At 41.5% G+C, this 23,823-nt stretch overlaps 1 protein-coding gene across 1 annotated transcript; it reads right to left on the reverse strand.

The window, feature by feature from the left end:
- On the reverse strand, positions 15,827 to 16,878 carry LOC110435803 (protein lingerer-like). Its single transcript, XM_021461851.1, has 2 exons — positions 16,204 to 16,878; positions 15,827 to 16,030 (listed from the first exon to the last, which is right to left on the reverse strand). Exons 1-2 carry the CDS (start codon positions 16,856 to 16,858, stop codon positions 16,002 to 16,004), a joined length of 684 nt encoding a protein of 227 aa, XP_021317526.1. The 5' UTR covers positions 16,859 to 16,878; the 3' UTR covers positions 15,827 to 16,001.

A 23,823-nucleotide genomic window follows, 5' to 3' on the forward strand; every position in this document is an offset into this window, starting at 1 on the left:
AACGGTATTTTGACCAACTCAAAAGACAGTTGATCAACATTGACATCGAAGAAGCAGGTTGTTCGAAGAATGCATGGTGCTCTAAATTAAAAAAGATTTCTTTCCTGGTGAAGTGTGCCCACTTTACTTTTTTTGAAAAGTATAGACCTCAAAATAGCAAGCATATTCACCGCAAGGTGAAGTATGCCCACTTAGTCCCCGAGCCTGGTAGTAGGTGACGTAGGCACGTGGTGCCAGGATCAAAAGAAAAGTCCTCAAAGAAATTCTGAAACTGAGATGCATCGCCAGATGCCGATATAGTCCCCGAGCTTGCTGGAAGACGAAGTATGAGCCTTGTAGCAAGGTCTAAAAATTGAATTTACCAGTCCCCGAGCATATCATGCTCGTCTGCAATTGAATAGACTAATCGACCAGTCCCCGAGCATATAACGCTCGGTGGTCGGTACAGTCCCCGAATTCTCAAATTGGTGGGCTGGTCGACCAGTCCACGAGCGTATAGTGCTCGGTGGTCGGTGCAGTCCCCAAACTCTCAAATTGGTGAGCTGGTCGACCAGTCCCCGAGCGTATAGTGCTCGGTGGTTGACACAGTCCCCGAGCACGGCGTAGGGACCGGTGGACAAGTCCCCGAGCGTGGTTGGGAACGTAAACGTGCTCGGTGGTCGGCACAGTCTTCGAGCACAGCATAGAGAGTAGTCGACAAGTCCCCGAGCGTGGTTGGGAACGTAAACGTGCTCGGTGGTCGGAGCAGTCCCCGGGCACAGCGTAGGGAATAGTCGACGAGTCCCCGAGCGTAGCTTGTCGACTGGGCCAGACCCCTAAAAAATAAATATAAAGAATAGGTAGTACATGATGTATAAATAAACTTTAGATAAAAAATCAGTACTGAGATAAGTTTTAGATTTTTTATTATAAAATTAGCACGAGTAGTTAATTCATCCTAGAGCTTGTACCAGCTCTGGTCTAGCCAACAATCAGCATGAGGTGCGGAACCTAGGCACGCGTAGGATTGTCAGCCACGTCAGAGAGCTACTGCCGACCACCCGGAACGCAGAGGGCGGATCTCGTGCACGTGTAGGGAGGAGTCGGAGACAGTACCGGCTCTGGAAAGCTCGTGTAGGAGAAAAAAATAGTCGGCTAAAAAAGTTTTTTAAAAGAATAATAATATTAAAAATATTATGCCAAAAATAAATAAGATATTAGAAGTGTACTTATCTTTGGATGAAAGTCTGGTCGGTGACGACAAAATTGTCTGGCCCTCGAGCTTTTGGACTTGTTATCGTGACGGTGGTCGCGGTTGTCGTAGCGCCGTTCTTCGCGGCGATTATTATTGCGACTCGTGGTCAGAGCAAGCAGGTCAAACAACTTGGTTGATAGGCTGAGCAGGTCGGTGTCGTCGATCTGCCTCCCTTTGTAGCAGAGAAGCGGCGACGCGTTGTCGGCGTGGTCGGAGACGTTGCTGGTGTGGTCGAAACCGTAGCTAGCGTGGTTGGAGCCGCAGCCGACGTCGGTGAAGAAGTGATCGGCACAGATCGGATCTACGCCTCCTCTGCGGTCATGGCGGTGAAGCTGTTGAAGCCGACGATGAACGTGAAGCCGCCCGCCATGACCGCGAAGTTGGGGATGATGGCCATCTTGTTCGTCGGGAGAGCTGTACGCACACCCCCTACCTGGCGCGCCACTGTCGACGAAAGCTAGTCGGCAGTCTACCTTGGGGTATACCCACGGTAGTAGTTTATCGCTAGACGGTGCGCAAACTACGAACTCGATGGTGACGCAAGACACGGACAAGCTTTTTATCCAGGTTCGGCCGCCGAGTTGGCGTAATACCTACGTCCTGCGTCTGGTTGTATTGGATTGTGTTGAGAGATAATCTGTCCTAGGGAGGGTCCCTTGCCCCTCCTTATATAGTCTGGAGGGCAGGGTTACAGATCTGGAAACTAATCCTAGTCGGTTACAATTGCCATGGATAATTCGATATCAATTCCTATTCTAACCGACTAGAATCCTGCTTGATCTCCACATCTTGTTTCCTTGCGCAAAACTCCAAGCTGTCGGATCAAGCCTTGAACTCGTCTCGTAATGGGCCAAGCCTCCTGGCCCAAGTCTAGCCGTAAGGGTATAGGGGTTTATACCCCCACAAACATTGACTCTGACCTACCTAACTTTGAGAGACACTAGTTTTGGAGGGAAATATCTAGAGATAATTTTTATAGTCAAGCCCGAACCAGTGACATGGAACACCCCACTCTTAGGATGTTCCACAAATGGCTTGGGTACAATCTTTTCTATCGTGATGATATTAGGAAAGTAAGAGTAGGACATCTACAACTTTTATATGCTGCTATTAGTAAAGTACCCACTTCACCTGTTACACTATTAGTTTCTCATTGGCTTAGTATACCTAGTCTTCAGGGACCAGTAGGATGTACTTCACTTATCACTCGTCTAGCCTTTAATCTTCACTTACTAGAAAACTCATCGTTGGACTTCATAGATGAGTTAAGAATTTATCATGGCTATGACACATTTAGACAGGCTCGGATGTCAAAGAAAGAGGGGAATGTAATGTATATGCTATATGATGATAAAGGTAAGATTCGGTTACCTAACCCGAACCTTGGCCTCTACGTTGTGCAAAACTTTTTGATTGAGATTGCAGCAACACCAGTAAACCAGAGAACTCCACAGCGAGTGGCATCTGAAAGGACGACCACCCATCAAGAACGCACCTGGTATGGAGCTGATCCCGGACCAGAAGAAGCAGCGCACCTGCATTATTGCGATTACAACCCCCGAGTCCTTCGAGACCCATGGGTTCGACATGCGCAACCACAAGAGCCAACAGAGGAGACATGGCCGGAGAGCCAAGATCACCAGTGGACAAACCCGCCTTTTCATACGGGCAGGTACTCCACTGATCCATATGGAGCTTCAGGATCCAGACCTCCACCCCAGTTTGATGCAGGACGATACTCCGACGCCTCCTACGCTTTCACGAATGACTACTACCAAGAGGCCGGTGCTTTCTTCACTCGTACCGACAACACCCTCCTCGACATCCAGAACATGCAAGCAGAACATGGAAGACTCCTGGAAGAGCAACAAAAATGGAACCAGGACCATGCCGCTGCAGTGCAAGAGCTGAGACAAGATACAACAACAATGAACGACAACATCACAACTATGATGCGGTTCTGGAATATCGGGTAAGATCGACGTCAACATCCAGCTTGGGGGAGTTCCTCCCCAATTTATCAAGTAAGTTTTTATTTGTTTTTCTTATCTATTCTTTTCTATTTTAGTATTTTATCTTAAGAAGAAAAACTTAGAAAACCAAATAAATATTTTCTTGCTTTAATTTACTGCACTTTATAAACATGAAAACAAAATAAAAGGAGTGTGTAGATAAGTGTGCTTTAATTATCTGCTAAGTTTAATCTCTAGAAAAAAAATAAAAAGACCAAAAAGATGCATAATGGAAATGATGAACAGTTGCTCTGTTTGCTTACTTACAAGTACCTAGCTTTTATATTAGAGTTCTTCCAGGAATTACTAAAACTAAAATTACTATCTTTGGGAAGCATAAAACTAAAGTCTAGGTAAGAGAAAGGCATAATACAAAGTTTGAGCTGCTGTTTATTTTGTTCCTACTACACTAAGTTCTAGAGATTTATTTTGAAAACTTGCAAATCACATGATGAGTTCCTAGCATAACAAAACTACTTACCACAATCATACTTACTATAACATCTTTTACTATATTTACATTGAGTTTGATCGAGCTGTGTAGACCTTAGGAGCTTTTCATGTGGTTAAATTAAGATATTCACTTGCACACATCTACCACAACATTCATCACCAATCATTAAAATTGCTAAAAATATTATCACTCACTGTCCCGAATATTGTTACTCTCTCTCTCTAAAAAAAGATTCAATGCAGAAGAGACATGGGTTATGCAAAAATATGCGAGGAAATAAAAAGGGGCAAAGTGCCCGGAACCTCGATAAAGAAAGAAAAAGAGTGAGACGAGAGGTAAAAATGGACAAGTATCCGAAGTAGAATTAGGGGTACAAAGATGCCCACTTGAGCGGAAAAAATGGACAAGTGTCCGACAGTAGAATTAGGGGTATCTACTACCCACCTGAAAAAAAAAGAAAAAAAGAGAAAAAGATAGCCCATGTTCTCCCAAAGCAAAGATCAAAGAAGAGGAGAGATAGCAATATGAGGAGCAATGAGAAGTAAGTTTTATTATCACTTATATATCTTCACCATCACTATCATTTACTCCATCACACATGCACATCTTGATTTAATTATATGTTGAGTTCCTTTGGATCCATAGCTCGATTAGATAACATATGTATGAGCTGTTCTTCACTCCTATGAGCTCCACTTAAATATTCCATTAGCTATAGGTAAGTGACATTATGGTAAGGATCCACAAATACCACATATAGAGAGACTTGAGAGATTATTGCTGGGAACTCTGAGTTTTATTTTGAAAACTTATGAAAAACTCTGGAACAAAGGTGAAGTATAGACAGGAGAAATAGTGGTTGACTTAACTATTTTGTCTTTCGATCACTTAAGATTTAAGTGCAGGTACTAAACTCCATAACACTTTACTCTAATCTGGAAGAATTTTTATATAAAAGCATGTGTGCCTGTCAGGAAAGAAAACATCGAAGCAACATCTGATTCGTTTAAGTATAGCTGTTTGCTCAGGCACGAGCAAAGGGTAAGCTTGGGGGAGTTTGTTGACGGTCCTTAAGTACTAAAATTAATAATCAAATAAACATGGAAAAGGATCAATATGAAACAAACATCTAGAATTAGGGTTTTATCTGACAGAATTCCACGAGCTTTGGTGTTTATCTATTTCTGCAGGGGGTTATCAGAGAATATGGAGAGAAGGCCCACATGTCATGTTTACAACGAGATAATTACGTGCCGTGCAATTTTCCTCAATCTAGAAGAGTCCAGAAGCCACGGGAACGAACGAGAGCACGATCGGGCTCGGGGGCAGGGCGGCCGCCCACCCCCCTTGGGCGCCCGCCCAGGGTTGGAGTCCAATCGGGACTCTGCTTCGAGACTACGCTCCACCGACCTAAAGGATCAATCGAAACCATACAATCTATGTCGGTTTGATCTGACGACCCACATTCACTTGAAAAGACTATAAAACCAAGGCCTTCCCCCCTGGAGGGAGAGGAGAAGAGAAGAAATCATTATGAAGAGGTAGCCATCAAAGTTAGGGTTTAGAGCTTCTCTCCCACAGAGAATTAGAATTAGCTACTCCGTAATCCTTCAAGTTTAGAGGTTTGATTAGATAGCAATTAGAGAAGTAGAGCACTACGCTCTGGATTCGGATCTTCGGTAATAAAGATTGGTATTATTCATATCTTTCTCTAATTCTTTGTTCTAATTGCATTATGTCTCTAATTATTATGTTCTTAGTTTGCTCTAGTTCTATATTTGATATAGTTCTAATTGATAATGAGTTTATGTATAAGTTTGCAAAGCGCTTAGCTCTTGACGCGAGGGAGTTAGGTGATAGATCACATGTGAGCGTGGTGCTTAGATGTTATTTATCTGCAAATGTATCCTATTGGCCGAGTCGTGTGGTAGTTCGTGATAGTGACAGCTTTGTTGATTCTTATATAGTCCACCCTCCGTTGATAGGACAGGCAGAACCGGTATTGTGGAGTAAGTCATGCGATGCTCTGATTTACTTTATCAATGTTCCTTATACATGAATGAAGAGTCTTTTATGCTATATATGATCTTGTAGATAACTAGAGTAGATTATGACTTAGTAGTTAGTAGATAACTTAGAATCCATTCTCTAGCTAATCCAACATCACCTACATATATGAGGAGTAGTCTATTTTCTAATCGCTGTGTTATTTATCCCTTGAACTTATAATTAATTATCATTATCTTTATGGTTTACCCCCTGCTAAAGTAAGTGACTATGTGACGAGTTTCTCATTAGTAATCATGTTCTTGTAAGTTTATCTCTAGTCTATGCCTTGATAGATTTTGCCCCTCTTAATTTAATTTCATCCCTTGAGCAAAATTATAAATAACGATACCTGGAATTCTTATCCTGGTGAAATGCTACAATGAGGTGTTTTATCTGTGCGCTTGCGGATAGAATAGATTATTTTCTAGAGAGCCTTTACATTTATAAATACCTTTGTACACTCTGGCACCATGCTAGGGATGACAACCTAGTATCTAAGTGGTGTTAGCTAGTGTCAACAGTGATGTTCTATGATATTTCTTATGGTGTTCACATAGTTACATGTAATCTATAATAGATGTGATGTTCTATAATATATTTAATGTTGTTCTATGATGTATTTAGTGATGTTGATGTTCTATAAATATATTTACGATATTTAAAAAGTAACCCTTTGACATTATTTGAAATTTTTTCTCCATTTTGTATTTTTTTTTTCTTATGCTTTTTACTCTAGATTTTTTTATTATTTTTATCTATGTCATGTATTTATGTATTTTTATGTATATTGTAATATCAGTTTCATAAACCTAAAACCAAAATACTATTCTTCTAAATCGATAACATTTTTTTACAAAGACAGAACATTGTCTGTTGAACCTAGAATATTATTTCTACTTAATAAAAGAAAATATTTTATCTTTATAAAATAAATATTTATTAATAAAATTTTATCTAAATATATCCATGTGTGATCTTGTTTTGAAGAATTTTTTATAAGAAATTTAATGATGCAATCAGAATTTAATTTATATCTCTAGTTTAGGAGTTATGAATTTTTTAAATTCGCTAAAACAATTTTACATGCATAGGTGAGTGAGGCCTAGGTTAATGGGATAGCGTGTCATCGCGCAGTAAAAAAAACCACCAAAGGGATGAAAGTTGTGGATGGGTCCTCTCCATAATTTTTAGTTGTAGAGATAAATATTAAGTAATAAAATTTTATCTAAATATATCCATGTGTGATCTTGTTTTGAAGGATTTGTTATGAGAAATTTAATGGTGCAATCGGAATTTAATTTATATCTTCGGTTTCAAAGTTATGGCTTTTTTAAATTTGCTAAAACAATTTTGCATGCATGGGTGAGTGGGGCCTAGGTTGATGGGATAGCCTATCATGACTAAAAGGGATGAGAGTTGTGGCTTCACCATGGGTGTGGTAGATGGGTAATTTTCATAATTTTTAGTTGTAGAGATATATACGCACGTGTAGTTACTCTTATTTATATATCTCTATATTTAAAGTATATATGACCGGACAAAATGTATATAATATAATACTAAGATATATTAAGAGGTAATATTAGAGTAAGATAAGGTTTGCTTAATTTCTATTTTTATTGTTAAACAAATATGTCTCCAAGCTATATATTATTTTAAATAAAATTTCACAATTATATATTAGGGAAAGATATTAACTATCTAATACCATAGATGTCATCGTGACCAATAAAATTAATTATGGACTTTAAATTTTATAAAAAAGATAAATATAAATAGATATGTAATATTATGTCATCACTTTCTATAACCATTTGATATTTTTGTCCCGTTACAACGCACAGACATATTTGCTAGTAATATATTTAAATAATAAATCAATATCAGTATTAGTAAATTTTAGCAAAACAAACATAGAACTATTTTTTGGTCATTCGTGGGCAGGGGCGAGGCGTGGGGTCCGCGCTTGGCTAAGGCGGTGTGCTTCCGATGTGGAGAAGAGATGAGTCTGAATGTGAGATTATTTGTAGGGGCAGTTTTATCAATTTACCTTCTCCTCGGTGAGATCGCGGTAAATAAATGGCCTTAGGGCATGTACAACATGTACAACAGAGACCGCTGCTGTCTAAGTTTTTAAAATTTATAATACATATAGCTTAATAGATAGCTCGTACAACCCATAGACAGCTACTGTCTATTTGGTTCTCCACAAATTGGTTAATGCTTGTATATAGTCATGATCAAATATGAATATCATTTCTATATATACATTGTGTTGCTAACTGATACTACAAAATAATTTCTTCAAAGTATATGTAACATATATTTCATAAATCAAATATAACATAAATCTTCTTTCTCATAAATCAAATATTGAACCAGCTATCAGTAACCGAAAATATTCAATAACTAGAATTGCAGGTTCCATATATGGCATGTTGAATTGGTTCCGGTCACAAGCAGAATTACTTACAGAACTAGCACTATCAAAATATCAAGAGATGCATGATTCATGCTTGTTGCCTTTATAGGGTTAGTATAGTTGTATTCTAGGTGTATTTATTCTTTTATTTTTCTATTAGAAAAACGGCAAGGTGACACAGGAGGGGAGGACGTTGGCCACAACCAATCTCCACGCACACCGCCTGGATGAAGACGTCCCTCGGAGCACGCGCCGCTGCTGTCGACTCATGAGACGCCGGCTTCTCTCTCTCACTTCATTCAATACCATCCGAAGGGGTGTTTTTTGCAAACATACATCCATATAGACGGCACTCCGGCGACTGTTGTACGTGCCCTTACTGCCTCGTCTTAGCTCCGGTGTCTGTTCGATTTGTGTGCTCATATCTCAGGCCTTGTTTAGTTCACCCCAAAAATCAAAAAGTTTTTAAGATTCCTTGTCACATCGAATCTTGACACATACATTAAACATTAAATATAAACAAAAATAATAACTAATTGCATAGTTTAACTGTAAATCGCTAGACGAATCTTTTGATTATAGTTAGTCCATGATTGAACAATATTTGCCATAAATAAATGAAAATGCTACAACCTACAGTAGCAAAATCTAAAATCTTTTCACATCTAAACAAGACTTTACATGCATTCAACTTAGGCCTTGTTTACTTACATCTAAAAACCCAAAAAAATTTATGATTCTCCGTCACATCGAATTTTTATACGCATGCATGGAGTATTAAATATAGACGAAATTAAAAACCAATTGCACATTTTGGTCGGAATTGACGAGACGAATCTTTTAAACCTAGTTAGTTCATAATTAGATAATAATTACCACAAACAAACGAAAGTGCTACGGTGTCGCGAAATTTTTTGCTTGAGAAATTTTTGCTACAGTGCCGGAGTACATGCTCTTGGGTCCTGGTGCCCGCTGCAGCCTGCGCCGCCATCGATGAAGGCCGCATGCAGCACCAGCTGGCAGCACCGCAACAGCAATGGGAAGGCCCACCTCCTGGCTATGTCGTCATTGCCGACGTGGTGGGTCCCGATTTCTGCCGAGGCGTGGTGAGACCCGATTTCTGCCGAGGGTAGAAATTGTTTCTTGTAAAAAAAAAATACAGCAGCGTAGAAATATATCCTAGGCTGGTCTAGAGAGATCTGTATTTATCCCAACCCCGCCGCCGCGCTAGGGCTCGCCCGCGCAGCACAACGCCGACTCGAGCGATCCACCGGGCTCTGCCGGATCCACCGGCGAACTTTCCCGCCCACCACTTCCGGCAGCGCGGCACGGTACGGCGGTAGCTAGCTCACCCGCCGCTCTCGTTCGTGGCTGGAGAACGCCTACTCGTCGTCATCGTCTACCACACTGGCACCGTCGTCTTCTAGAAGGTCATACTACTTGCGGGCAAATCGCCCTGCCCAAAAGGCAAGTCCAGATATCCCACCCCGTTATTATGCTGTTGAATATATACATTTGTCATTGTTTTCTGAGCCATCGCATACCTTTGTAAACACTCGCACAGATGCCTGATCGGGCGGAATGGACTAGGACGAAAGCTAAGATCCTCATGGATCTGCTCGTTAAAGAGAAAGAGATATTGAACTGGTCTGACAATGGGATAGGACCCACAAAGTTAGGCTGGAACAATGTTTGCAAACTACAGAGAATGAAACAATCCTTCAACAAATGGTTAGCAAAACAGAAACCAACTGACCTTGACAATATCACTTGGGAAGAAAATGAAGAGGTACCTACTTGCTCTATTTTTTTTGACGAGTGCTTGCTCTATTTATTTGATGTACCGAAAATGGTTTGAGAGAATTTGCGCATTGCCTTCAAAATCTATAGTAGTGTGTTCATTGCCATAAAAATGAGAGTTCTCCTTATCCTTAGTTGCCATCAACTTGTGATATTTGATTCCCTAGCTGCCATTCTAGTTACTCTTCTATTAGACAGGATGGGGAAACCAGTTTTACCCTCCAAAAATTTGATCCAAGAATTCCTTGCATCCATTGATGTCAATAACATAAACTAGATAAAATGGAGAAATATAGATGAATACCATTAAATGATCTTCAATTTAGAAAAATCTGACCGAAAGATTTCGTTTTAGAGAACTAGCACTGAATGGTTGCTCTGTGATTGTTTTCATTAACGTTTCACATTACATCATCTTTAACTCTTCACTAGAAAAAAATCAAAAAAAAACACACGCACTCACATCCTCGGGGGCTAATGGGTTTGGTAATAATTAGAGTTTTTGGGTCGGGTTGTGTTGTGGAGCTGAGTTGGGATGGTTAGGGTTTGCTAGCAAATCAGGTTGGAATGGGTTAAATGCAGAACAAGCATGATGAAGCTGCAGCTGTTAAGCAACTTAGACGGGCGTTCAAGACAGCTGCAGGTGTGGTTAGAGCAGAACGTGATGCTGCAAGGGGAGCTGCAGTGTAGCTTCACAGTGCGGTGCAACATACAGGAGGAGAGCGCGGTGGCGCTAGACACAGAGACAGGCGGAGGCAGAGGACAATGCTGCAGTGCGGCGGGGATGCGTCAGCGCCTCAGCGGCCAGCAGGGTGTGGATGGCGTCAAGTCGAGCATGCGGCAGCCTGGTGTGGCGTGGAGCATCGACGGCTTCTCGGGAATTTGGATTTGGTGTCCCTCCACAGTGACGATAAGGCTTCTGATGGCTGGCTGTGCGGTGGGGAAAGCAGCAGAGGCTTCTCTTTCGGCCAGACCTGCTGCCATGAAGTCAGACAAGCTGCAGGCGGAGCTGGACCTCATCAAGGTTTTTCTAGGCGGATGTGGAGCAGGCACTGGCCAAGCTGTACAGGAGTGTCTCCTGCCACCAGCAGGGTCCGGAGCCGAGGACAATGACTTCAGCTTGCCCTTGCGGCCTGGCTGCCATCACAACTAGACCAAGCAAAACCCATGGCAACCCACGGCGGAAGCATCCTTGGCAATCCAAGAGAGAGTGGGTGTTTGGGTTTTGTCTACATAAGTTTGAATGGGGTGGGGTGGAGATGAAAAATAATTAATTAGAAAGGGGTTGTAATTCCACCCATTAGCAGGCCTACATCCTCCCACAGTCAAAGCATGCGCACGCGCCCTAGCCATTGGCCTTTTTCATCTCTGTTATCATAGTTAGCCATATCATTAAGCATGTCAAATATCTCAGTATTATCTTGGTCTGGATCAGCTGCACTGGAGCGTCTTGCATAAAAGAACCATCAGCTGTGCTGCCACTAAATAATCTTGCAATTTATCAAAGAACTGAATTGGTTTAGTGAGGATCCCACTGTCATTTTCCTGCATAAAAACAATAAGCATAATTTAAGATGACTATTTACGCAATAGATAAATAGTTCATTCAAAGTAGACTTGGAGATAGTCACCATCTTTATGTCATAATCAAAGCCACCACCACTCTCATTCATATGCTTAGCCACAAGTCCCCAAGTATCCTTTGCCACCTCCAGTGATGATGAACTTGCTCCATAGTATAGGTAGTGCCATACTTGAGTTTACTGCAGTTGTACAGGCTGTGTGAAGCTTCTTCTTGAAAACAGATTTTGGAGGCATAAACAACTTCTCGATGAACCAATCTAGGAGAAAATTCTGGAGGCCAATTTGTTGCTTTTGCCCTTGGATTTGAACCTCCAGCTTTCTCACCTCCCTTGCCCTTAGTGTTCATGCTATTTTATCTTGTATCCAGTGAGCGAACTACAGAAGGTGAAGAAAACAACAAGCAATACAGTTTTTTTTATGAAGAACACAACTAGAAACAGTACATATATTTTGCTAAATAATGATTAGTCTTGCAGCAATAGTTGCTTAGCCACCGTACAGATATATATAGGCTGCAATAATAGGCATCGTCATCACTGTCGGGTCCATCGGCTGCTCTGTTTTCAGGAGTTGCCAACAGAAGGAGTGTTGTTGAGTCTGATGATCTTTCTATGTGGCTCCGGTTGAGTCTGCGTCTTACTTTTGAACGTGTGCCTGTTTGCGGTGTACTTAACTGTGATTTTGTGCCTTTTGAAATATAAAAGCAGGGGAAACATTTTCTCTAAAAAATAATAGTACATAGCATAGTGAAATACATCAATAGTCAGACCGCATCAAATTAGCTAGTTCATCTCGTTTAGCCACCCAATATTGTCTGTTTTCTTCACCTTGATCTGTTGCTACTCTTTTTTGAGCATAAAATACAGCAGGGGAAACCCCCACTGTGAGATTTTATAAAGAAAAAAGGTAAGAACTGTACAAGAAAACAAGCACAACAAAAACCACCCAAGAGGTTGAGAGAGCCACTTGACAACCAGAAAACTAAGAAAAGTGACCTAAACAAAGGAGGAAAGAAGAGCGTTTATCATCAGATATCTAAGAGCTCGCAGTCTAGCCTCGTCTAAAGAGCATATTGTAAAGAATAATCAGAGGCGCAGATGGTGGAAGCACCAGGCCCTATCTTGGGTCCTTGGTGAATGCGTGTTTCTCAATGGATGGAAAAGCCCCATCCGTGGCACCATACATAAATAGACCTCTTGGAGATCATGCAGTATTGTTTACATGGACAATAATCAATGTGCTCCTATTCATACGTGACCACTCCTATTCATGGGTTAACATATGATCGAGTCTAACGCATCTGATCGTAACACACATGCATACACACGATTTGGTCTATGTTGCCGAATGTTAAGGTTATCCTTTAACACTCCCCCTCAATCACAACTTTACCAGGTTGAGATTGTATTTGAAGTTCTCTAAGAGTCGAACTGACAGTGGCTTTGTAAAGCCATCAGCTACTTGATCACTAGAAGAGATAAATTCAATATCCAACAATTTCCGTGATACTCTTTCTCTGACGAAGTGATAATCAACTTCTATATGTTTAGTTCTGGCATGAAATACTGGATTAGCTGACAAGTACTTCGCTCCAATATTATCACACCATAACTTAGCTGCCCTTGGGCTGTTGATATGCAATTCTTGAAGAAGGGTTTGAATCCACATCACCTCAGCAGTTGCATCAGCTACAGCTTTGTACTCAGACTCAGTGCTGGATCTTGACACGGTGTGTTGTTTGCGAGCACACCAAGATACAAGATTAGAATCTAGAAAAATCGCGAAGCCTCCTGTAGACCTCCTATCATCTGTGCTACCTGCCCAGTCTGCATCTGAAAAAGCACTCACCAGTGTAAAAGAAGACTTGTGAATCTTGAGACCCAGCTTGGTGCATTGTTTTAGGTATCTCAAAATTCTTTTCACTGCTGCCCAATGCACAGTAGTTGGAGCATGAAGAAATTGACACACCTTATTTACTGAATAGGCTATGTCAGGTCTAGTGAGTGTTAGATATTGTAATGCCCCAACAATACTTCTATAATGAGTAGCATCATTTGGGCCTAATAAGGATCCTTCATGCAACGATAATTTTTCACTTGTGCTTAGTGGAGCAGTTACAGGTTTGCATCCAGACATGCTTGCTTTCTTAAGAAGATCAGAGGCATACTTATCTTGCATTAGGACAATTCCATCACGTACCTTACACACCTCAATGCCTAAGAAATAGTGAAGTTGTCCAAGATCCTTTAGTGCAAACTCCTTTTGAAGGTCCTGAAGCAGGGCATCAATAGCCTTTCCTGTGGAACTAGCTACTATGATGTCATCAACGTACACAAGAACAAACATGGTTATGTCTCCTTTGTTATAAAAGAATAGTGAAGTATCTGCTTTTGATGCATGAAAGCCAAGTGAGAGAAGTTTTCTACTTAGCCGAGAGTACCAAGCTCTAGGTGCCTACTTTAGTCCATATAATGCTTTATCGAGTTTGCAAACATAGCCAAGTTTAGAGGTGTCTTCGAAACCTGGTGGTTGCTGCATGTAAACTTCTTCTTCAAGGTGACCATGGAGAAATGCATTTTGTACATCAAGTTGGCGAAGGCTCCACCCTCGAGAGACAGCGATGGACAGAATAATACGAATAGTAGCAGGTTTAACAACAGGACTAAAAGTGTCTTCATAATCAATTCCATACCTCTGTTTGAACCCTTTCGCCACTAAGCGAGCTTTATATCTATCTAGACTCCCGTCTGCCTTTCGTTTGATTTTGTAGACCCATTTGCACCCTATAACATTCCTTCCTTTTTTTGGTGGAACAAGATGCCAGGTCTTATTATTCATCAAGGCACTATATTCTGTCTCCATTGCGTGCTTCCAATTTATATCGGCTAGTGCGTCATTAACACTGCATGGTTCACCAGTCGACGTTAGAAAATTATATTTAACAGTACCATCGGTGTATACCTTTTCTTTTCGGATGCCATTCTGTAGCCGAGTTCTTGGTCGAGCTAGCATTTGGGGTTCTTGACTTGCAGTACCTGCTGCAACTTCTGTGACTGGCGGAGACAGTCTAGGAGACACTGGCGGAGGTGTAGAAGGCGGAGGAGACAATTGCGGTTGTTGCTCCCCACCTGTGGACTCGGTCTCTTCCCCTTGGCTCCTACCACACGGAGTGGAGACCCTTGCATGCGAGTCATTGCATGGGAGTTGTTGTTGGTCTGCATGAGTTGGGATGCACGGGGCTTCCTGCTGATCTGCATGGGAGTAACCTCCGGTTCCTATTGACCGGAGCATATCTACCTCATGTCCAGCATCGCTGCATGGCTGCATATTTGTTGTATTCCCTGCGTCAATTGTTCCTGAATTTTCTTCAACAATTAAACCATTAGGATTAGTAGGAATATTAGCAAATTGATCAATTATATGTACGCCCCCAGGATTTATCAAAGTTGGATGAAGGAGATTGATTTCAGAATGAAGGCGTGCGCCTGCATTGGAGTGAAGTTCAGAAAAAGGAAAAACTTCTTCATCAAACACAACATCTCGAGATATATAAACACGCCCAGAAGCTATATCAAGACACTTGAATCCCTTATGGAGGTGACTGTATCCTAGGAAAACACAACGTTTGGATCTATATTCAAGTTTGTGAGAATTATATGGGCGCAAATTAGACCAACAAGCACACCCGAAAACACGAAGTGTGTCGTAATCCGGTTTTTGTTGGAATAAGCGTTCTAGTGGAGTGGAGTTTTGGATAACAGGACTTGGCACATGGTTTATCAAGTAAGAGGTTGTGAGAAATGCTTCGTCCCAAAATTTTAGTGGAACAGAAGCATGAGATAATAAGGACAAGCCAACTTCTACAATGTGGCGATGTTTTCGCTCTGCCGCTCCATTTTGTTGATGTGCATAGGGACATGACACTAGATGGGTGATCCCTATTTTGGCAAAGAAGGAATTGAGTTTTTGATACTCTCCTCCCCAGTCGGTTTGCATTGCTAGAATTTTTCGATCAAAGAGTCTCTCAACAAGAGCCTGAAATTCTTGAAATTTATGGAAAACTTCAGACTTGTACTTTAAAAGATAGATCCAAGTGAATTTACTGTAATCATCAATAAAACTCACATAGTATTTTTTTCTACCAACTGACTCTGGTGTAGGCCCCCAGACATCAGAGAACACAAGTTCTAAAGGAAAAGTAGACACACTTGAAGATCTCGAATAAGGCAACTGATGACTCTTAGCTTGCTGACATGCATTACAAACGACTCACTAGATGATTCATCTAGGCAAGACAAATTATTTCTACTAACAACTTGTTTAACAGTAGTTGAAGATGGATGACCTAAGCGACAATGCCATCGTGACAAGGGAATCTTGGCGGCACCACAAGCTTGTTTTATTGGAAATGAAGGAAGAGGATAAAGCCCGTTGTGACATTTCCCTCTAAGAATTGTATTCTTCGTTGCCTGATCCTTTATCAAAAAGAAGTTTGGATGAAATTCTAAAAATGCAGAATTATCAGAAGCTAATTTATGAACAGAAGCAAGATTCTTTGTTGCTTGGGGAACATAGAGAACATTTTTAAGATGAATATCACGATTAGGGGTACGAACAGTAGTATGACCAATATGACTAATATTCATACCTGCACCACTTGCTGTGTGGATCTGATCTCCTCCATTGTACTTGTTTCTGAAAGACAGCTTCTCCAGCTCACCTGTGATATGATCGGTGGCGCCGGTGTCGGTGTACCAATTGTTGTCAATGGTGTAGGAGTTCATTGCAGCTGCGACTAGCTTCGGATCTGGCACATAGTTCTCATTATACCTGTGCCAGCATCGATCCGCTGTGTGCCCGGACTTGAAGCAGACTTGGCATAGAGGGCGTTCATCGCCATCAGATGGCGGTGCACGGTGGTTGTTGTTGTTGTAGCCATCGCGCCCGCCATCCCTTTGCGACGCGTTGTTGACGTTGCCGCGACCACGTGCCGAAGCACTGTCGCGCCCGCGGCCACGCTGATTGTTCTGGCCGCCATGTCCTCCTTGGTTGCGGCCTCCTCTTGCGAAACCACCACGTCCCCGACTGGCGGCGTTCGCGGATCCAGACCCTGGACTATTGCCTCCATAGGTCAGGTCCATACGAGTCTCAAAGTTAAGAAGTTGTGAGTACAACTCCCCAACTGTGATGGGCTCGACCCTAGCAGTTAGAGTTGTGACTAGAGAAGTGTAGTCTTCTCCTAGTCCGGTGAGTATATACTCTACCAGTTCTTCATCATCAAGCCGTCGTCCGGCTGCAGCCATCTCGTCGCCGAGCGCCTTCATCTTCGCGAAGTATTCGCATCGCCTTCTTGGTGTTGGCGAGGGCGATGCGAATGTTCACCGTGCGTGCACGCGTTTGAGACGCATACATCTGCTCGATGGCATTCCAGACAGCCACCGCAGTCTCACATGTAGAGACTTGGATTTTCACCTCCTTGGTGAGCGACGATAGAAGAAACCGTAGGACCTGTTGGTCCTTGGCTTCCTACTCCTCAAAAGCCGGGTTCGGCCTCTTTTCTACTTTTCCTTCAACGGTGGCGACGAGCTCTTCTTCGGGAGCCTTGGTGTCGCCGGTGATGTGCCCTTGAAGACGAGCGCCACGTATGGCTGAACGAACTTCGGCTTTCCACAGCGCATGATTCACCTTTCCCAATTTTTCTGAGACATCTATGCCAGAGAAAAAATTGGTTGATGAATTTGAGCTAGACATGGCGCTAGATTTGGTGGATTGGATTTTGTGGAGATTAGGCTCTGAATACCATGTAAAGAATAATTAGAGGCGCAGATGGTGGAAGCACCGGGCCCTATCTTGGGTCCTTGGTGAATGCGTGTTTCTCAATGGATGGAAAAGCCCCATCCGTGGCACCATACATAAATAGACCTCTTGGAGATCATGCAGTATTGTTTACATGGACAATAACCAATGTGCTCCTATTCATACGTGACCACTCCTATTCATGGGTTAACACATGATCGAGTCTAACGCATCTGATCGTAACACACATGCATACACACGATCTGGTCTATGTTGCCGAATGTTAAGGTTATCCTTTAACACATACTCCTAGTTTGACCTGGGCAAAGTATTAGAGTTCTTCATCATATATGATGCCATATACTTAATGGTGATGCAGTCACTACTACAGAATGAGGCATTGGTCGATGCCCAAAATGGCCAAAAACCTCGGCCTTTTTGCGGCCCGGGGTTAAAGACCCCTTTAGCACCGGTTCGTGTTACAAACCGGTGCTAAAGGGTCCTGCCCAACGGCTACTGACATGTGCTGTCAGGGCAGGGACCCTTTAGCACCGGTTTTTAACAAGAACCGGTGCTAAAGGGGTCCCTTTAGCACCGGCCAGAGCCACGGGCCGAGGCAAACCCTTTAGCACCGGTTTGTGTTACAAACCGGTGCTAAAAGGTAACCCTTTAGCACCGGTTTTTGCTCTGAACCGGTGCTAAAGGTCCGGTTTATAGGCCGGCTCCCTCCTCCCCTCTGCCCATTTGAAACCGAGAGCACCATTGTTGTTCTTGGAGCTTCTTCTTGCTTGTTCTTCATTTGTTCTTCATCTCCAACGCCCATCGTTGATCTTCTTCGACTCCGTCATCGTCTCTTCGCGCTTAGAGGTGACTAACTTCAGCCTTTCTTGTCTTTTTCATGTTGTTTTTGGCTTGTGATGTTCCCATCATTTTTTAGCTCAAATCCACTTTGTTATTTTGAATCATTCACATGAATTAGTATCCATATATATATATATCATATTTCATGGTTGACCTAGTTTTAATATATTTTGCAAGAATGAATTATAGTATATTTTTATGATCATAGAAAGTAGGATAGTTCAAATTAATTGGTTTGTTAATATCACTTGATTTATTTTTATTACTACATATAATGTCCATTGTATCATACATGTTTACTAGTAAATGTGGAATTTATAATTGTTTTAAAATTGAGTATGGATAGTAGATGGCAACCGTGACCGGGTCTTCAGTCTCTCAACGGGTTCAAAAGCGATACCGTCCGGAACTCCCTCTCATTACTTGTGGCAAGTGTGGGCAGAAGATTTTGATGGAGTACAAAGTGTCGAAAGAGGGAGTAAACAAGGGTCGTATATTCTACAAGTGTCCAGATCGTAATGTGAGTTATTTCCAGACATTTGCTTATATATGTGCATACTTTTTTAAATGATATTAATTAAACTTTTGATTCTCTCTTTTAATTTCAGTGGGACGGTACCGGCGGATGTACAGGTTGGTACTGGGAGGAAGAATACATTGAACACATTAAGAAATCTTTTGCACAGGTGGTTGAGGCTGAAGGTGGTGAGGCAGTGAGCCGACGAAAGAAGTTCAATGATGTTGATCAAGCGAATGATCTATCTATTATAGTAGGGATCGGACGCGAACTAATTATGTTGCTTAAGTGCATTTTAGTTTTGTTTTTTTTAATGCTAGTTGCGATTGTATTTGTTGTAGCCAAGCTTTTCTAAATTAATCAACTATGTATCTTAGACATGTTGTGCAATAAGATGAGAAACTATATGTGTGCATGGTTTTCATAATATATATGTTATCTTTAATGCAGATGGTAACACGTAATTGGATGTATAATGCCGATCGGCGCTCCGAAGAGTTCATTAATGGCGTGCACTATTTCTTAAGTGTGGCCGAGTCAAATAAGAGGGACGGTTTCATGTGCTGTCCATGTGCCGTGTGCAAGAATTTGACGGAATATTCTAACTCAAGAACTCTTCATTCACACTTATTAAAGTCTGGTTTCGTACCAAACTATATTTGTTGGACCAAACATGGAGAAAGCGGGATTATAATGGATGAAGGTGAAGAAGAAGAAGAAGAAGAATTGGACCATGCCAATATTATTGCTCAGTACGGTGGCTTCAATGATGTTGCAATGGGGGGAGATAATGAAGAAGAGGTGGCGGCAGAAGATGATCGGGGCGATGATGCTTTTGGTGATGCCATCCGTGATGCACAAAGAGAATGTGAAAGTGATAAAGAGAAAGCCAAGTTCGAGCGCATGCTAGAGGACCACAGGAAATCGCTATATCCCACCGCTGAAGAGGGGCAAAAAAAGTTGGGTACCACACTAGAATTGCTGCAATGGAAGGCAAAGAATGGTACATCTGACAAGGCATTTGGGCAGTTATTGAAGATCATAAAAAAGATGCTTCCGAAAGGCAACGAATTGCCCACCACTACGTATGAAGCAAAACAGGTTGTCTGCCCTTTGGGATTAGAAATCCAGAAGATACACGCATGTCCTAATGACTGCATCCTCTACCGTGGGGAGGAATACGAGAATTTGGATGCATGTCCAGTATGTAAGGCATCACGGTATAAGATTAGACGAGATGATCCTGGCGATGTTGAGGGTGAAGAACGTCATAGGAAGAAAATTCCAGCCAAGGTTATGTGGTATGCTCCTATAATACCACGATTAAAACGTCTGTTCAGAAATAAGGACAATGCAAAGTTGTTGCGGTGGCATAAAGAAGACCGTAAGATAGACAATATGCTGAGACACCCTGCCGATGGATCCCAGTGGAGAGCGATAGACAGAGAATTCTCAGATTTTGCAAATGATGCTAGAAACTTGCGGTTCTCCTTAAGTACAGATGGTATGAATCCTTTCGATGAGCAGAGCAGTAGTCACAGCACTTGGCCAGTTACTCTATGTATCTACAACCTTCCTCCATGGCTATGCATGAAGCGGAAGTTTATTATGATGCCGGTGCTTATCCAAGGACCGAAGCAACCTGGCAATGACATAGATGTCTACCTTAGGCCATTAGTTGAGGAACTTCAACTTTTATGGAGCAAACCAGGAGTTCGCGTGTGGGATGAGTACAAACAAGAGCACTTTGACCTGCGAGCATTGCTGTTTGTAACAATCAATGATTGGCCAGCTCTGAGTAATCTTTCAGGCCAGTCAAACAAGGGATATAATGCATGCACACATTGTTATAAAGACCTTGACTGTGTATTTTTGAAAAAATGTCGAAAGGTCGTGTACCTTGGCCACCGTCGGTTTCTTCCTGTGAACCACCCAGTACGAAAGAAAGGCAAGCATTTTAAAGGCAAGGCAGGCCACCGGACCAAACCTCTCAATCGAACCGGGGATGATGTACTCGAAATGGTCAAGGATATAAAAGTGGTATTTGGAAAGGGACGAGGCAGCGAACCTATTCCCAAGGATGCTAAGGGACACGTACCCATGTGGAAGAAGAAATCCATATTTTGGGAGCTACCTTACTGGAATGTCCTAGAGGTCCGCAACGCGATCGACGTGATGCACCTGACAAAGAATCTTTGTGTGAACTTGCTCGGATTCATGGGTGTCTACGGGAAGTCTAAGGATTCACTTGAAGCACGACAAGACTTGCAGCGCATGAAAGAACGAGACAACCTGCATCCAGAAAAGACAGATGATGGACGTCATTACTTAAGCCCTGCTAGCTACACTCTGAGCAAAGAATTGAAGGAAAGCATGTTTGAATGTCTTAGCAGCATCAAGGTCCCATCTGGATTCTCCTCCAATATCAAGGGAATAATTAATGTGCCAGAGAAGAAATTCCTGAACTTGAAGTCCCATGACTGTCACGTTCTAATGACGCAATTGCTGCCGGTCGTTTTAAGAGGAATTCTACCTCCACACGTACGTCTAGCCACCGTAAAGCTATGTGCATTCCTCAATGCAATTTCTCAGAAGGCAATCAATCCAGAGCAACTAGCTACTCTGCAGAATGATGTCGTTCAATGTCTCGTCAGCTTTGAGTTGGTGTTCCCTCCATCCTTCTTCGATATCATGACACACCTCCTAGTTCATCTGGTCAAAGAGATTCGTATTCTCGGTCCTGTGTTCCTACACAACATGTTCCCCTTCGAGAGATTCATGGGTGTCCTAAAGAAATATGTCCATAGTCGTTCCCGGCCAGAAGGAAGCATTGCCAAGGGCTACGGAACAGAGGAGGTCATAGAGTTCTGTGTTGACTTTATTCCAGACCTTGACCCAATTGGCATTTCTGAATCTCGACACGAGGGCAGACTCAGCGGAAAGGGAACACTTGGGAAGAAAACATATATTGGTACGGGAAACGATTACTTCAATAAAGCACACTACACAGTTCTCCAGAACTCCTCATTGGTGGAACCATATGTTGAGGTACACAAAGATTACCTACGGTCCCAGTGGCCCGGGAAGAATGAAGCTTGGATAATGCGTCAGCACATGGAAACTTTTGGCGATTGGTTGCGCAAAAAATGTCAAGGTGATGAAAACATTGATGAGCAGCTTTATTTGTTGGCCAGGCAACCATCATGGCATGTCCTCACATACAAAGGGTACGAGATAAATGGTAACACATTTTACACAGTTGGCCAAGATAAAAGGAGCACCAACCAAAATAGTGGTGTACGCGTGGATGCCACGGATCCAAATGGGAACAGACAAACATATTATGGACGCATAGAAGACATATGGGAACTAGTCTATGCAGCTAATTTTAAAGTTCCTTTGTTCCGGTGCCAATGGGTGAAGATGACCGGAGGTGGGGTAACAGTCGACAAGGAGTATGGGATGACAACCGTGGACCTTAACAATAGTGGGTTCAAAGACGAACCATTCGTCCTTGCTGCAGACGTGAGTCAGGTGTTCTATGTCAAAGATATGTCTACGAAACCAAAGAGAGGAAAAAATGATGACCACTCAATCATCAATGAGCCAAAGCGCCACATTGTCCTTTCTGGGAAAAGAAACATTGTCGGAATTGAGGACAAGTCAGACATGTCAGGCGATTACGAAAGGGATGATCGAATTTCGCCCTTCATAGTCAACAAAGACCCAAGCATTCTGTTAAACAATGAGGATACTCCATGGTTACGGCAGGATCATAACCAAGGGTCATACGTCAAGAAGAAGTTCACTGTTGTGTCGGCTTGACTTTGTATGAAACTATATTTGAAAATTGTGAATTTTGATGTGTGTAACAAACTTTGTATTCATGACTTTTCCAATTGTTAGAGATCATCAAATGCAAAATTTGTCATGACTATATGTGTCAATTGTGGATTTTCAACTACACCTTCCCAAAACTTTGTCAAATGCAAAAATGGTCTATATATGAAATGTAGATTTTGATGAGTGGAACAATATTGGTATTCATGACTTTTCCATTCGAGACCATGTAGGGTTCCGAAACCGCTGCGTGGCTATGAGTTCTATGAAAATTCAAAATTCAGTGGTTCAAACTTTTCCAAATGAAAAGTTGACCATTAGACAAAATGTAGAACTTGATGAGTGTAGCAAACTTTGTATTCATGACTTTTCCATTTGGGACAATCTAGGGTTCGGTCAAAGGGTGTGTTCATCAAGATATATATTTTTATATGATTTTTTATTTGATGAAAATTATACCCAACTAGCATTCCTAGTAATAAATAACAAAAATAAAAAGTTTTACGTCAATATGATGTGAAAATAAATTTCCAGTTCATTGGATATAGTTTTTGTAAATTTATTGGAATAATATATTTTTGCATTAACAAAATACTAAACATTTCTTACAAAATCATTGTAAATTATAAAAATACAATAAGATATTTAAGTTTAAAAATTTTCATGTGTACATTAAAACAAATTACAATATATGTCACTATTTAAAAAACATTATGCAAAATATTTAATTTACTATACAATTTATAATATAAACTGTATATATAAAACAATTGAAAAACCCTAAACTAAAAAAATGGGCCTTTAGCACCGGCCCATAGTGGGAACCGGTGCTAAAGGGTCCTGAAAATTTCAGGACCCCGCCCGAGCCCGCCTAGGACCCTTTAGCACCGGTTCCCACTATGGGCCGGTGCTAAAGGCCCATTTTTTTAGTTTAGGGTTTTTCAATTGTTTTATATATACAGTTTATATTATAAATTGTATAGTAAATTAAATATTTTGCATAATGTTTTTTAAATAGTGACATATATTGTAATTTGTTTTAATGTACACATGAGAATTTTTAAACTTAAATATCTTATTGTATTTTTATAATCAACAATGATTTTGTAAGAAATGTTTAGTATTTTGTTAATGCAAAAATATATTATTCCAATAAATTTACAAAAACTATATCCAATGAACTGGGAATTTATTTTCACATCATATTGACGTAAAACTTTTATTTTTGTCATATATTACCAGGAATGCTAGCTG

The sequence above is a fragment of the Sorghum bicolor genome, chromosome 5 (genome assembly GCF_000003195.3).
Source record: "Sorghum bicolor cultivar BTx623 chromosome 5, Sorghum_bicolor_NCBIv3, whole genome shotgun sequence".
Taxonomy (NCBI): Eukaryota; Viridiplantae; Streptophyta; class Magnoliopsida; order Poales; family Poaceae; genus Sorghum; species Sorghum bicolor.